Source organism: Gobio gobio, assembly GCF_949357685.1.
Source record: "Gobio gobio genome assembly, chromosome: 22".
NCBI classification, from domain to species: domain Eukaryota; kingdom Metazoa; phylum Chordata; class Actinopteri; order Cypriniformes; family Gobionidae; genus Gobio; species Gobio gobio.
The window spans coordinates 2,177,034-2,193,502 of NC_137118.1; the positions used below are offsets into that span (position 1 = coordinate 2,177,034).

Sequence of the window (16,469 nt, forward strand, 5' to 3'; positions counted from 1 at the left end):
AGACCAGATGGACCGCAGACTTTTGAACAATAGAGAATGACAATATTTCCTTTCTTTGGTGTTGTGATGCAAAACTAACGCTTGTCAATCATCTTATGAAGATCTTAAAGACCATTGGTGCAATAACGCTTGAGGAGGGCTTTCCTAAAAGAAGCCATTAAAGTGGACGTCTAAAGCTATTTCCTGCATTCTGCCTTATTTACACTGTTAGAGTTGATTCTCATGATAAACATGGACAGAGTTTCAAAACACAAGTGTGACGTGTGATGGAGTATTTCTGTGGCGAATACACTCCTTCAGGATTTGAACAAGTTTCTGAAAGTTTTTCCAGAGTATGGCCTATTGATGTCATAAAGGGCGGGATTCCTTGTATGGGCACTTCTCCCGGATGAGCACACACACACACACACACACACACACACATCATCGAGCTTCGTTCGGGTTACAGGAGTAGTCACTAAAGTAGTGTGTGTGTGTGTGTGTGTGTGTGTGTGTGTGTGTGTGTGTGTGTGTGTGTGTGTGTGTGTGTGTGTGTGTGTGTGAGGGAAAGATCAGCTTGTTCAGCTTCACAAATAACCCAGCATTAAGGGAACAGTGGATGCAGTTTGTGTTTCCAGAGTTGTGCAAGTGTGTGTGTGTGTGTGTGTTTGTTCCCGGTCATGAGTGGAAACCACAGGCGTTGAGTGAAACTGATCAAATGTGTGTTTTGTTGGCAATCGGCGCGCAAGTGCATATAATGTGAACAACACCAACGTATAGAGAATCGAGAGCTATCCAGGGATAATGCCATGATGTGTGTGTGTGTGTGTGTGTGTGTGTGTGTGTGTGTGTGTGTGGTGTGTGTCTTTAGCTCCTCCCACTGCACGCCTCCACGAGCTCGGCTGTGTTCAGAAAGAATCAGTTCAGTGTGTCTGTCTTTTATAAATCTGATAAACTAAAGACTCTTGTGAGATATGAAGGATCAACACTACTCTACAGATACTCAAGATTAACACCAGACTGGCAGAAACTGTGTGTATTATAGACCCTTTAATAATGCTAATAAAGTTTCAGTACCTTGAAGCCATTGAAGACATAGGCTAGATCATCTGAGCCCAGCTCTCGGTCTGCATGGACATTTGGTCTTGCCCACCCGACTCTCATCTCTCCCACTGTTACCGCCTCAAACTCAAAGTACCATTTCCCTTGGGTCATGGCGTAGGATTTCTCTGCCCTGAACACGCGGATCTTATCACTCCGACCACCGCCAACCCCATGACCACCTGGAATAGAGTAAAAGTTACAAATACAAAACTCTTGGATGACCGTCCCACACACTCTGTGACAAATCAGTCCCTCGTGGGTCAAAATAACTCAAAGCCTTAAAAATATACTCTTTTTTGGGGGGGGCCAGAATGCTTATATCATTTCATTTTTATAATATTTTTGGGGAGATTTTTTATTTTATTTACCTTTAAATAACTAGATTTGATCAATAAATAATCATTTAAGCACATTCTTTCAACTTAAATTCAAAATAACTCACAATTTCATGCATAACCCTGTTAATTCAGCTCAGAATATCTCATATTGGGTGTCCCTGCCGACCTCTTGTGGTAAAATAATAATATAAGATGATATTTCATGACTCTTAATGGCCTGATAGCTCTATATGGGGCGGATGAGCTGTTCTGCTGGGTCCTAAAGGCAGTTTCTCTTCAGAATGCATTCAGAGACACATGTAGACATTATAAAGTAATTTTTTTGGTTAAGTGTAGTTTTACCTTTGAGCATTTTGTAGGTTTTTCTATGTGTACTGAAGAATTCAATTCATTCCTAAGGGGGTCAAATTGACCCATGAGGGACTGATTTGATACTTATTTTTATTTCAACCACATAAACTCTTCGAATCCAGTAATTTTTTTGTGCATTCGTGGTTCAAGTGTGACAATTAGGATCCTTTGGAAGTCCTAAGGTTTTGGACCACTCCAATAAAAATAAAAAAATAAAAAATTCGGGTCAAAATGACCCGAGGGACGGATGAGGGTTAAGTTTCATTTGTAGTAGAATTCTTCAAGAGTGATATGAAGAGGTTGATGTGGTGCATGATTAGATGGACACTCACTGCTTTCCTGGTCAGGTGGCTCTATATTGTAGCCATAGCCAATCAGAGTTCGTACAGCGGCACACACACTATCACGATTGGTCTTTTTCGTCTTTTCATCCAGGAGAATGTAAGGCACAAGACGAGGGTTGCGCTTGTTCACAATGTCCTAAAACGAGCCAAATCAGAAGAACATGAAGCAAACACAAAGAACAGAAGCTGAATGGGTCATTCGTAGAATCTTCTATATTTAGCTATATAATTTTTTATGAATATTGTATATTTTAATATTTTATAAAGAGCCACGCTCTGGGATGCATTCTTGCACTTCCTTATTTTTGTAATTTATTGTGGTTGTTTTTATTTTGATGCTACTAAAAAGTGTGAAAGTGCAGCCCTACCTGAACGATGCTGTACGTCCAGCCTTGGCGGACGCGGTCTCGAGCCCAGACATTGTGTCCATTCTCAGCCAGCCTTTCCACAAGTGTGTTCTGATTCGGTGTCAGTTTCACATGGTTGAGGTCCAGAGGAGCAGGTTTGTATCCATTACTTTGCATATACCTAAAAATTAAACAGAATATCTGTTCAGACATCATTATTATGCTCATTTTGTCATTAAAACATCCATTTTATCAGTATGTGTTGTTGTTAGCTTACACTACCAGTGTTGGGAGTAATGCATTACAAGTACGTAATCAGATTACTTTTTACAAGTAACTAGTAAAGTATATGTAACATAGCAGGGCTCGACATTAACGCTTGTCCGGGACAAGTGGATTTTTTGAAGGGGCAAGTGAAAGAGTATTTTACTTGCCCGACGGACAAGTATCCTGAGTAAAACGTCAAAACACAAAATAACTAGGGGAATCACCAAAGTGCAATAATGATTCTGCATTCAGTGTAAGTGGAGATCGATAGTGGATAATAATATAAAACGAACAGACAAGGGTTGAGCTGTTGAGGCTCGCGCAGCCTCTCGAGGAGAAAATGAGAAAACAAATGAGCGCCGCTCACACACAGAAACTCAGTTAACATACACAGTTAAAATGGAGTAGTTTTTATATTTATAACATATGATACAGTTAAGCAACATTACACTAACAAGAGTGCTGTTTTCCTGAATACTATCACGACTGAAAATGACACTGATTTCATACGCCAGTTCCATAAACAATTTAACATTAAGTCACTTATATTTTAGATGCAAAATGGACTGTTTTTGTTCTATTTCAGCAGCGAAAATAGTTCCAAAGAAATATCACAACAGAACCATAACACACCTCACAGCATCAGTGTGTGTTAGTGAATGATTCAGCGTTTGAATGAATCGGTTGAATCAAAGATTCAATGGCCTATTCGTAAACGACCGCCAAATTCTTGAATGAATCAACCGTTTCACTGAATCGACTCAATGACTCGCTCATTCAGACGGTCACATGCTGCCACCTACTGGTGGTTTAGTTTCATCTTTCCAACATTTCTTATTTGTATATTCAAAAATATTTAAAATAATCTCATAACATTATTTAATGCAGTTGTAATTTTTCAGTGTAAATGATTTAATTTGATTGGTAACAGCCTATAGTATCTTATTCTAATTTAATTTATAGATCAAATGTAAGAATATAAAAGGAAAGCTGAAGCATATCCTATATTTAATAAGATTTTGGAAAAATGCCCTTTATAAAAAGGCAATAATATCACAAATATGCATATTTAAATATGTCAAAGCTGATTAAACACTGGTGAGAATATTGCTTCAGAATAGATTATATTTACAAAAAAAATCCGGACAAGCAAATTTTCTACTCGGACAAGTGAATGACAGATTTACTTGTCCGAAGGACAAGCGTGTGAACAGGCTTAATGTCGAGCCCTTCATAGTTTGTTGTTATGGGAAGAAGGAGGCGGGAACCGGCGAACATTTAAAGACTTTAATAAATAAATGAACAAAATGAAAGTAAAAGTTCTCAATCATGCACCGGTCTCGCTCGCACCTCCCACGTCTCTCGCTCACCAACAGTAACGCATTACTTTTACATTACAACAAAATACCTGAGTTACTTTATCAAATTAGTGAAAAGTTTACTGTTTTCCCATTTATTGACTGACGTCTCCTCTGTCCCCATGTTGAGAGAAATTATGGCGTTTTGTGCGCTGTGTAAACATAGTTTTTGTAGTTCTAGACTAAATGTGAGTGCACATTTACTATCTCACTTGCACAAAAAAAGTTCCATTATTCCTCTAAATTGATAAAAACAGTGAATTGTAAACTCAGAATATTATGCAAACCTGCAATAATTAAATATGTTAAATAACACTAGTCCTAGTCCTGGACTAAAATGCATGTTTTAAGGAACACGCCAACTTTTTGGGACTTTGGCTTATTAACTGTATTCCCCCAGAGTTAGATCAGTCCATACACACCATTCTCATCTCCGTGCCATAACTCTGTCTGACGCACCCACCGCTAGCCTAGCTTAGCACAAAGACTGGAGGTAAATGGCTCCAGCTAGCCTAGCTTAGCACAAAGACTGGAGGTGAATGGCTCCAGCTAGCCTAGCTTAGCACAAAGACTGGAGGTAAATGGCTCCAGCTAGCCTAGCTTAGCACAAAGACTGGAGGTAAATGGCTCCAGCTAGCCTAGCTTAGCACAAAGACTGGAGGTAAATGGCTCCAGCTAGCCTAGCTTAGCACAAAGACTGGAGGTGAATGGCTCCAGCTAGCCTAGCTTAGCACAAAGACTGGAGGTAAATGGCTCCAGCTAGCCTAGCTTAGCACAAAGACTGGAGGTGAATGGCTCCAGCTAGCCTAGCTTAGCACAAAGACTGGAGGTAAATGGCTCCAGCTAGCCTAGCTTAGCACAAAGACTGGAGGTAAATGGCTCCAGCTAGCCTAGCTTAGCACAAAAACTGGAGGTGACTAAGGTAATATACTAACAAAGGTTGTGAAACACTGCGCTAGAGCATCTCTTGAGATCAGAGGAGTGAGGTTTACTCGCACAGCGACTACTAGCTGGCCTCCGTTACACAACCAGCATTGTTTTTTTCTAAGGCACGTTTATAAAAGCCACTTAAATGTCCTAATTGAACTAAAGCCTAATCCTGGCTTAATCTAAGGCTACGTTCACACTGTAAATTTTTGGGATTGACAACCGCATTAAATTACAAGTCGAGCCTCGAAATGTCGCGTTCACGCAGCAACTTACAGTAGCGTCTCGAAAACTTGCAATGGGAGTCAAGCCTGTATTCTCTTACCAGAAACCATAGCATCAGTGAGCAAAGTAATATCAAAGATGGCGACGTTCATAAAACTGAAAAGTCGAACCACTTTTGACACGACAAGAGTCCAATTGAGCAGTGAGTTTATCCGTCAAATCTTCATTAACTGACAGAAGCTTCAATGTAAACATGCTAGCCGGAGAACAGTGGCTGCATCTAACTTTGTAAGTTAATACAAAAGCAATTCAAATTTCCTTATTACTGTTAAATGGTTAGTGTTTTATTGAGATATTCTGTAATACTGACGTTTTAGGAAGTTTGATCTTCTTCAAGTTCTCCTCTGCTTTCTCGTCCCCCATGCCGACGTGACAACCTAAGGCCAGAAGAGTCCTATAGAGACAATGCAGAGAACCAGGGGTTAATTAACCAGACAGAAACAAACATACAGTATAAACGCTCAGCATTTCACTCACTTCAGTGTCTCTCCAGACATTGCCAGGTTGTAGTTCTTCTCAGGATCTGGAAGGCTCTGGAAGTCCACTAGACAAGGATGAAGCTTCTTGTTATCATCACGAAACTGAAAGAGTGGAGACAGCAGACCAACAGTATTGAGTATGAAAGAAAAATCAACAAAATGACACATCATTTATATATTAAAGATGGAAGGGGTCATGAAGTGAGAAATAAAATTTTCTTTGAGCTTTTGACACATTAGAGGTCATCATACTATAAGAACTGTTCTTCCAAAAACAGCTTTTATTGTACCCGAGCCCAGAGATCGACTCGTTGTGAATGAGCATCTCTGATCGTTTTTGCAAGGTTTTTGTTTCCTGTGCGCATTTTTATCTTTATCTTTCACGAAGAATGGAGCTATGGCTGCATATAATGCGCACCGTTATACTTTCACTTTAGAATGAGCACCAATTTGGGAGTAAATTGCTTGAATGGTGTGTTTAATATTATTCATAATGAAAAACACAAAAACAGAACAGGACAATGACAAACTCGCTTAAATGGGCGCTTTTACATTTAGCTTTGAAACTGAATCTTCCGCCGTATATTGTTATTATTGCTCAGTTCAGTTTTTAATTGTAGCGTCTGTTCTCTAACTGAACTAAATTATTTTTATTACTATAAAACAATCAAAATGATATCGACTCGACTGTTTATAATTTCATACAGCTATATCTATAACGAAAAAACCTTTACAAGTCTTGACATCATATCCGGGAGATAAGTCGGTAAATTTGAGTAAAATCACAGGCTTTGCTTATCCCGTGCGAATGCGCCACGCAAAACTCAGATGTGGGGAGAAATTTCTAAATCACACGAGGTCCCCAGATAAAACTAATCCTGTGAGAATAGGGCTTAAGACTCACGGGTCCAAAGGTCCAGCCCTGCTCAATTCGAGTGACGGCCCACAGCTCGTGGCTGTTCTCAGCCAGTTTCTCTCTGATCCGCTCGAGGTGAGGAGGAAGAACAATCTGCGGAAATAATTTAGATGGCAAAATCAATACAGCAGCTCTTTATTCACACAGACCTATAAAGGGTGAGTTCACTTCACAATGAACATGTCCTGATAGTTTCCTCGCCCCATCTCATCCCAGATGTTCATGTGTTTCTTTCTTCAGTTTTTTGAGGATCATTTCAGGATTTTTCTGCTCATAATGGACTTCAATGGGAACCAACGGCTGAAGGTCCAAATCACTGCAGTTTCAGAGGAAGAGCTTCAGAGGCTCTGACCAATCCCAGACGAGGAATAGAGTCTAGATCTAGACAAACCATCGCCACATTTACAACACAAACACACATTTATATACTTTTAACCTAAATTGCTCATCTTGCTCAGCAATCATGTCAGAAAGGTCACATGACGTAGGCAGAAGTACCGCCCCGTGTTTACAAAGCGCTCGTGTGAAGACTAAATCAAACGGTCTTTAGCAAATAAGGTAAAACAACGATGTCGAGTGATTTTGAAGTTGGAGATGTAGTGTTTTTTGGTAAAGGGCGTTTGAATCATGGTGCGTTCACACCGGACGCGAATGAAGCGGTTCGCCGGGTGATTTACATGTTAAGTCAATGCAAAGACGCAAATAGACATTCTGCGAATTGCGCCGCAGAATGTCTATTCTAAAAGACATGGCGCGAATTGAAAAATCTGAACTTTGGAAGATATTCGGACCACGTTAACCAATCAGGAGCTTGCTCTAGTAGTGACAACAATGAGGACAAAATCATATGTGGACACCCGGAGCTGTCGATACATCTTCATACTTTATAGAAACAGGAATAAAAAGGATCTTGCTTGGAAGAAAGTGAGTGAGGAGGTCAGACAATTTGGTGAGTTGTAAAAAGCGCTCTTTACTCAGTTTGAGCTCTACATAGAGTGATTTCAGGCTGATTTGGACACTTTCTGCCATTGAGATGACTTAGAAAAAGTGTCCCAATCCCCTTGAATTCACCCTATTGAGACTACAAGCTAGCTAAAGCTGCAAATTGAGCTTATTCACCGTATTTTAAAACAATCCATGTCAGCCATTTCACAACGAGACGAGCCGCTGGCAGAAGCCCCTCCCATTACGTGAATTTTAAAAAGAGCTTTAAAAGGGCTTTGTACCATCTGCAATTTCAATTCTTAACAGGCTACAAAGCTGAACTCTCACCTTTTTGTTGTTGCTGTGTTTTGTGTACATATGTTTTTGCCAGTCGCGTGTACTGTATGACAGTCTGTGAAAACATTTCCCGTTAAGGGACAATATCTATCTATCTATCTATCTATCTATCTATCTATCTATCTATCTATCTATCTATCTATCTATCTATCTATCTATCTATCTATCTATCTATCTATCTATCTATCTATCTATCTATCTATCTATCTATCTATCTATCTATCTATCTATCTATCTATCTATCTATCTATCTATCTATCTATCTATCTATCTATCTATCTATCTATCTATCTATCTATCTATCTGCGTCTGTTGTGAAGTGAATGTCAAGTGCGAATGAAACGAGTAAACTCAAAATGTTAAAGCGTCCAACTACGCGCAAGTCGTGTCTGATGTGAAGTTAGTCTTCGCACGTTCGCTTGGGGCGGTACCAATGTCTAGCGTGACCTTTCCGACGTGATTACGCAATCCGTGCCGCAGAGCAGCGCAAGATGAGCAATTTAGGGTTAAAAGTATATAAATGTGTATTTGTGTTGTAAACAGGGCTCTGAACCGGTTCAAGGAACGAAAACGAAAACCGGAAACACATTTTTTTTTAAGAGGAACAAAAACGAAATCTAAATCAATTTGAATCGTTCTGAACAGAAACGTTAATTTGAAATAACCATTAACCGGTTAATAACGTTATTTTATCGTTCTCTTTAATATTTTAATTTGGCAGTGACCAATCATGAATAGAGTTACAGCATGTGATGTGACGGATCAAGCGTGAGTGAAATGTCATCTATGAATCTACCGTCAGTGTGAGCGCATTTACACGCCTCAAGTACATTTCTTTCCCCGCTGAGGTCATCAATGAAAGCGCAGGTATTGGAGGACATTATTTTCGTATGTTTAAATAAGCAGTACGGACTTTAAGCTCAAATAGTCTGATTTAGGCTAGTTTATGGATTCCGTTTAAGCCTATCCAAGTAGGCTATAGCATCTATCAAACATTTGTCCTATAATCTTTCAGATTGCCAATACAGGACAGCTCAATGTTTTCTATATAGACGGTTGATGCTTCGTATTAAATGGTGTTATATTGCATTAAATGATCAAGCTTTATTAGCTGACTGAATTTGATTATGGGATGCAAGGACGTGTTGCGCAGTGTTTGCTTTGAAATTAGCAGCATTAAAAGAGCAATGGTTATCCAGTTTATTTATTCTTTATTCATGCGATTTTTAAAACAAGTCGTGTTGAAAAAAAGTTATGCACAAAGAATGTTCTCACTCTTCTGAAAAGAATTAGGCATAAGAGGCCACTTTCCGCTCCATTAAAACAGATCAATATTTGTCCCGCCGTTTATGCTTTGTAATTAATGCATGTATTTCTGTTGTGGTTGTAAAAATGTTATGAAATAAATATTCAAGTTTAATTATCATGTTATATTATTATTGAGTGAAAATAAGTCTTTATTTATACATATTTGTTTAAAGTATAGGCTAAATTAAAATAACGTTATTTTTTCAAATCAAACTGTTTTCGGAACAGTAATGTTTATTGAGGAACGCAAAAACGGAAACGTTAAAATATCGATTCTGCTCGGAGTGAACCCATTGATATTTTTTTCCGTTTTTAAGCCCTGGTTGTAAATGTGGCGATGGTTTGCCTAGATCTAGACTCTATTCCTCGTCTGGGATTGGTCAGAGCCTCTGAAACTGCAGTGATTTGGACCTTCAGCCGTTGGTTCCCATTGAAGTCCATTATGTGCAGAAAAATCCTGGAATGTTTTCCTCAAAAAACTGAAGAAAGAAATACATGGAAATGTTCATTTTGAATTGAACTCACCCTTTAAATGTATTCTATGAAATCTTACCTGCACAGTGTCCACCGGGCAGGGAGTGAAGGCAGTGTGTGAGAGAGATTGGGTCGGCCCCAGAAGGTTCCGGACGCCATTGAAGTCATGCTTGTACTCTTTAATGGGCTCAATCCGCAGCCTATCTCTGGGCAGAACTGCCTCATAGCATGGGGCGTAACCTGGAGGAGGGAGGAATTTGAAGTCTCCATGCCGCCCACCAAGGAGAAACCGGACACTGTGAAGGGGAACACATTTTTGAACTTGTCCTATCCGTCCGATTTTACGTGTCATTTGATGGAAACTCGGCTCTTACTTGATCCCAGCAGAGAAGCTGACCGCAGGGAAAAACAGACCATCGAGATTGAAGTTCTCGAACATGCCTTGAACGGGATGTCCATTAACGCGGAAGGAGATGCTGGGCACGCTCAGATCCAAACAGCAGCTCACCACATCCTCAGCCGCCAGAATGTGCTGATTGGGGGACGTCACCTGACGTGGCACTCGACCTGATGAGAACATAACGCTATAGATGTCAATAGCCAGGTTTCCAATCAAGGATTTTTTTTTGAGAAAAAAGGTTTTTGCCAATGTCCACACAATCTTTAGCATATAAATTCTACATCGATACTTCAAATGTTGCGAAAAACAAGTTTGGAAACACTTTTTGTCTAAAAAAAAAAGGGCTTTAACCCTCAGAGCGCGACGGCATCGCCCACGACGTCACACGGCACCTCCGATAAATATCTATATTATTTCATGAAACTTTTATCGATTTTCTTACCCTTTTTTCCAGCAGAAAGCTAACAAGCTAGCCATCACGGGGGTGTCTTTGTAGCCTTTACAGAAGGTTTTCTATCCAGCCTGGAACATGTGCATCTTTTTGGAGTTGTTCAGCAATAAATCAAAACGCTTACATCCAAGATTTATCCACTTGATGTCCATAATTTATAAATTTTCCGTCATTTTTGCCGCTAGCGCGATGCTAGCTGCCATTTTGGATGAGGGTTTGACCAATGACAGGCTGATCCGTCATCCACGTTGGTGTGCGTCATTACGCATGAACCACAGCTTTGTTATTGTGGAGAGAGAGACGCACGGCTAGTGTTGAGGAGAGAGAGAGAGAGACGCGCTGCAGTTCTGAGTAGTTTTGTGGAGAAAGTTTGAGGAAAAAGTTTGAGGAGAAGTTCCTGATAGGAACTGTTTTGAGGCTTGGCACCAGTAAATATCCAAAATCCAAAGAGGCCAAAAGCGCTGGACTTTTTTTGGAAAAATGTAAATAGTTTTGGTTCTGTATAAGTTCTCATGTTTATTCCTGAGTTCCAGGACTCCAAAGACTTGAACAAACTGTTTTCCAGAGGATATATGCTTAGCTTTTATTTATTTGTGTGGGTTTTCAATAAATATTTGAGTGATTCAATTTCCGTTTTATGTTTTCATTTGTCTTTATGGTCCCATAACTTATTTTACATTCAGGTGACATCAATGCAACACAAATATACTGACAGTGCAAATTGTCTTGAAAAAAAAAGAGGTGTGTCAATTGTCTGTGCACAACAGGGTTGATGTTTTACAAGCTTTTTTAGTAAATAAAACCAGGCGGAAAATTAATTGTAAAAATACCCTTAGGTCTTAAAGGGTTAAAGCAGCACTAGGTAGGTTTTGCTCTCGGGTCCCCCTACAGTTGGGAAACAGTATTGTCCTCTACTACTATCGTAAACTCTTGTCATCTTACATCAGTGGATGCAATTGAGCGTCTTGCGCGATACGCGCGTTACACGCGAATGGTGCTTTTGTGCATTCACGCGTTTGAAGCGAATTCGCGTCTGACGCCTGAGTTGAAAAATTTTAACTTTGGCGTCAATTCGCGCCGCGTTAACCAATCAGGAGCCTGCTTGCTGCGGTCACGTGGTAAAGTGACGTGTATGAGAAACCCTGCATAAATTAAAAATAGTACTATTGTGTCACAAAATGTAGTTTTAAGACTTTTTCAAGTCAAGTCAAGTCAAGTCAACTTTATATAGCGCTTTTCACAAAGTAGATTGTTTCAAAGCAGCTTTACAGTGTTAAACAGGAAAATAATGCAGCATAATTTTATTCAGCCGCATAGCCACTCCGGAAAAAACGCTGATGTCATCAGCCCATCTCAACCATCACACAGCGACAGTGTGGGCTTTAGATCAATAATTTGATCAGTAATATAGTTTAAATGGTTAATTTAGTTTATTATTTAGATTTATTTCGATGTTTATTTGAAAAATGTAGTGTCCCCAACTGAGCACGCCAAGCCAGAGGCAACAGTGGCAAGGAAACCAAAACCCCATCAGGTGACCTAATGGAGAAAAATAAACCTTGGGAGAAACCAGGCTCAGTCGGGGTGCCAGTTCTCCTCTGGCCAGGTGGGAATGTAGTTGTTTAAAGCTCAAATCCTTTTTCAGGTGGGAATGTAGTTGTTTAAAGCTCAAATCTGTGGTTTATTTATAAAGAGAGCGCCAATTTAAAAAAAAAAATCTTGTATTTTGGAGTTGTGAGATCCAGGCGATCACCGGGCAACCAGCGCTCATAACCCTGGCGAAGGCAGCCTTTCCTCGGCCAGTCCTTCTGACGTCTGCCGCTCTGATGTCCTGTAGTGGTTCATCTTGTGTGGATCTAACGGCCGATCTTTGCTCTCATGAATCTATAATTTGTTGTCTGCCAAATCGTTTTGACTGAGGGCAAAGAGAAGTTTCATAACTTTATATTTTAAGGATATTTAAACATACATGCAGTGAAGATAATGTAGGAGTTGCCTGGACCACATTTGTGTGGCTATTAATGCTTAATATATATTTTTAATGAAAACGAAAAGAGGCAGAGTGGTGTTTTATGACATATTTCTCCTGGAGTGCCTTGAACGCGCGTCAATTTCGCTTCCAGCACTCGATTTCTACGCGTGTCCAATTCTCTGCGGACGCGCGAATGCATTCAAAACGTTCGCGCCTGAAACTAGACGCGATTTTGACGCTCAATTCGCGTTTGGTGTGAACGCAGCATAAGGGGTCCTTCACCTGAAAAACGTTGATGACCCCTGCTATAGACCATTAAAAAAAGTTAAATAAAGGCTACAAAATATAAAGTTTATGTTACAGCTGCATCTGCATCTGAGAGAAAAGAAATGAGCAGCGATTTGATGTTTTTGAACTCTGAAACCGGAACGAATAACTGTTTTCGGATGACCGGAATATGTTCTCCTCACCTGTCCACAGTTGCAGCCCATCAAAGCCGTACGAGAACAGATCATCTCCAACTCCATTGCTCCCCCATCCCTCTCCTCCTCCGGGGTAAGGGCTGTAGCCCTCCGTCAAAGCCCAGCCAATGCGAAGGTGGCACGCCTGAGCCGTCAGGAAGGACTCCACCTGGTCAACGATCAACTCATAGTACCACTTCTTATACTGTGTAGAGCCTTCACACGTGCCCAGAAAAATGTTGGGTCTCATACTGCAAAACATCAAACATAAGTCCGAACGGGCGTCTCTACAGATGCCTTTATGATGTATCATTTGGGCTGTACTGAGCCAGACCTAGTGACGTAATTGATGATGTTGGTCTGCAGGAGGAGATCACGGCCCGGAAGCAGATTCTCAGTGATCAGATTCTGATTGGACCTCACGGCAACACCGTTACAAACACATAAAGAGCACAGGACATCCAGAACCTAGAAGAGAGCATGTGGTCAGATACGAGAAAAGGCCTTTGCACAAATTCGCATGCAAAATTTTTGCATGTCAAAAAATAAATTCGACCTCACGTTATGTCAATCACGCTTGCACAGTGCCTCCGAAACTTTCGTCCGTCAAAAAAAAAACGATTTTCTGCGTTTTTCGCATCCGTTTTTCCCATCTACAGTGCTGATGCCCAACCTAAAACTGCTGGCAATGCTGGGGAATAGGGTTGGGCATCGAGAAAGGGTTCCAACTTGGAACCGTTTGAAAAATAACGATGCCATTGGAATCGTTTAGAAATTTTGTTTTCGATTCCGATCATCGGTTCCAAACGCGCAAGTTTTCGGAAGTGCTTGCCGTGCCCGTTTGTTCTGTTGCAGCCATGGAGCACGGTAAGCGGCGCTCAAAAGTGTGGCTTTATTTCACTTTTTTTTTTAAAAAGCCTGGGTCGGCACAGTGCAACACATATGACAAACTTATTTCTTGCACGGGAGGATGCACTACAAATATGTGGTGTATAAATTAACGAGTGTAGCGTGTTTGAAATGCTGCGCAGGTCTGTCCTCCTCGGGCAACCCTGCGCTAACCAACGTTATTAAAGGGATAGTTCACCATGAAATGAAAATAAAGCCTTCTTTTACTTACCCTGATGTTGTCCCAGTGCCCTATGTCCTATGGCATTTAAAATACTGTTCCTGCACGCGCTCCTTCCTATTATGGCAGTGAATGGCGATCAGCTAAAACATTACAAAAAATAAACAAATGTATCACGCAACGATACAGGGAGACGCGCGCCATATGGAAAGTGTTCAGGGGGCACACTATAAGGTTTTGCCAGAAAGAAACCGTATTATTCAGTCAAAACACTGAGCTTGGCCGTTTTTCTGAGCGCGCTCCTCTGTGTGCACTATGAGCCGTCAGTAGGCGACGGTGCTCATGCCTACTATAATAACTCGCACTGTTGGCATTGCACCCACGATAAGCACACACACACACACATAACCATTTTGAGAAATCAAGCTCAATAGAAAAAACGCGATTCTCGTCTTTTCTATAACGTATATGATAAGAAATAATACTAATAATATAACCTCCTTAAAGGTCCCGTTTTTCGTGTTTTTTTGAAGCTTTGATTGTGTTTACAGTGTGCAATATAACATGTGTTCATGTTTCGCGTGTAAAAAAACAGTATTTTTCACACAATTTACTTATCTGTATACCGCTGTTTTCACGGTCCTCAAAACGGCTTGAAAGATTTCCCTGTTCTATGAAGTCCCTCCTTCAGAAACACGTAACGAGTTCTGATTGTGCCAGCGGTTCCCGTGTTGTGATTCGACAGCAGCTTAGCGCACGCAGAGCGCACGTTACCGGAAAGGTCGCGCATGCGCGAAATACAAAATACATGCGCTCAATAATCTCTACAGCGTCCCTGGGAAAGCCAAACAAAGGTGACTTGACTCCGGGATGAAAATAACAGCGTCTCGACGACATGGCGACAAACAAACTATACAAACGCAACCGAACGCAACACTTCCTATTCTCCACGCGGGAGCAACAAGACCACGCCCCCTTTTTCGCGTACTCTTGTGGGCGGAGGTTAGTCGACAAACTGCTCTACTGACATCATTAAAGCAGGAAGTACCAGGATGTAGATCCTAACCAGCCGTTCGCTGTAGGCTTTGAAAGGGAACTTCTGTTAAATAAAATATCTCGCTTGGCATTGAACTTTGAGCTTTATAATTTTACAGGTATTATATATGCTCTAACAGCAACATTACACACTAACTAAAGTTTGAAAAATGGGATCACGAAGAACAGGACCTTTAAGTGAATATTGTGTACCGGTTGTCATGACAATATTGCACGAGGCTACTGCGGCTTGGAGTGAGCACACACAGGAACACGCGCATTTGAACAACAGCTGGGTGAGTAAAAGATGGCTTTATTTTCATTTCAGGGTGAACTAACATTATCCCACCTCGTCATAATCAGGTAAGTGATTGTAGTGTAATAACAAAGCCCTTGACCAAATTGCGAATTGTGGTGAACAACAACGTTACTGAAATTATTTTCCCCCTCGTAGATAAATGTAGCTATACGCAAATTGCCCACGCTAGTAGCAGTCCTAATATGACTGCTGTTAATGCTATTGTTAAACCGGGACTCGGTGTGAAACTCCATTCACCTTTGCAGCAAAGCAAGTGAAAATGCCAGCGGAGAAAGTCCCGAAACTAAAACTCATTATTGAATCAAAATACAATTTTCCTCTGTGAAATGAGCCTGTGACATGTTGTGACTCCACCCCTCAAAGAATCGGAATCGAGAATGGAAAAGAACCGTAATTGAAACTAAGAATCGGAATCGGAATCAGAATCTTTCAAATCAAAACGATGCCCAACCCTACTGGTGAAGGAATCGCCAGTGCTCAGATACCTACAATTATATATACAAATATTATTGTATCAAAAATACTGCAATATCACAGCTATAATTATAGCACACCAACTCCCTGTAAACCGTGTGTGTGTGTGTGTGTGTGTGTGTGTGTGTGTGTGTGTGTGTGTGTGTGTGTGTGTGTGTGTGTGTGTGTGTGTGTGTGTGTGTGTGTGTGTGTGTGTGTGTGTGTGTGTGTGTGTGTGTGTGTGTGTGTGTGTGTGTGCGCGCGGATCCTAGACATACTGCCAGTCTCTGTTCAGGATTGGAAATTGGTCTTCTTTTTAATATGTGGCTCCAGTATCGCTAGCAAAGCATCAAACGGAGCCACTGACATTCAACTCTGAATCGGTCTGGATAATCCGCAGCTCCCTTGATAAGGAGGTGGAAGACGGCATTTTATGTTGTTTTGCGTTTTTTTTTCGTAACGCATTCATTAATACGCATCGGACTCAGTGTGCAAGGTCTCTGTGCGTGACGAATTTTTCGGATCACGAATACGAAAAAACGCATGCGAAC

At 40.8% G+C, this 16,469-nt stretch overlaps 1 protein-coding gene across 1 annotated transcript in view; it reads right to left on the bottom strand.

Moving 5' to 3' along the window:
• The window catches only part of ryr1a (ryanodine receptor 1a (skeletal)), a 262,797-nt gene that overhangs the window by 201,859 nt on the left and 44,469 nt on the right, over positions 1 to 16,469 (bottom strand). Inside the window, exons 18-27 of the mRNA XM_079804711.1 lie at positions 13,377 to 13,510; positions 13,052 to 13,293; positions 10,133 to 10,325; positions 9,838 to 10,054; positions 6,684 to 6,788; positions 5,778 to 5,881; positions 5,611 to 5,694; positions 2,485 to 2,644; positions 2,105 to 2,252; positions 1,057 to 1,262 (exon numbers count right to left, since the gene is read on the bottom strand). Coding sequence (XP_079660837.1) covers positions 1,057 to 1,262; positions 2,105 to 2,252; positions 2,485 to 2,644; positions 5,611 to 5,694; positions 5,778 to 5,881; positions 6,684 to 6,788; positions 9,838 to 10,054; positions 10,133 to 10,325; positions 13,052 to 13,293; positions 13,377 to 13,510 — 1,593 coding nt within the window. The remainder of the gene's footprint in view (positions 1 to 1,056; positions 1,263 to 2,104; positions 2,253 to 2,484; positions 2,645 to 5,610; positions 5,695 to 5,777; positions 5,882 to 6,683; positions 6,789 to 9,837; positions 10,055 to 10,132; positions 10,326 to 13,051; positions 13,294 to 13,376; positions 13,511 to 16,469) is intronic.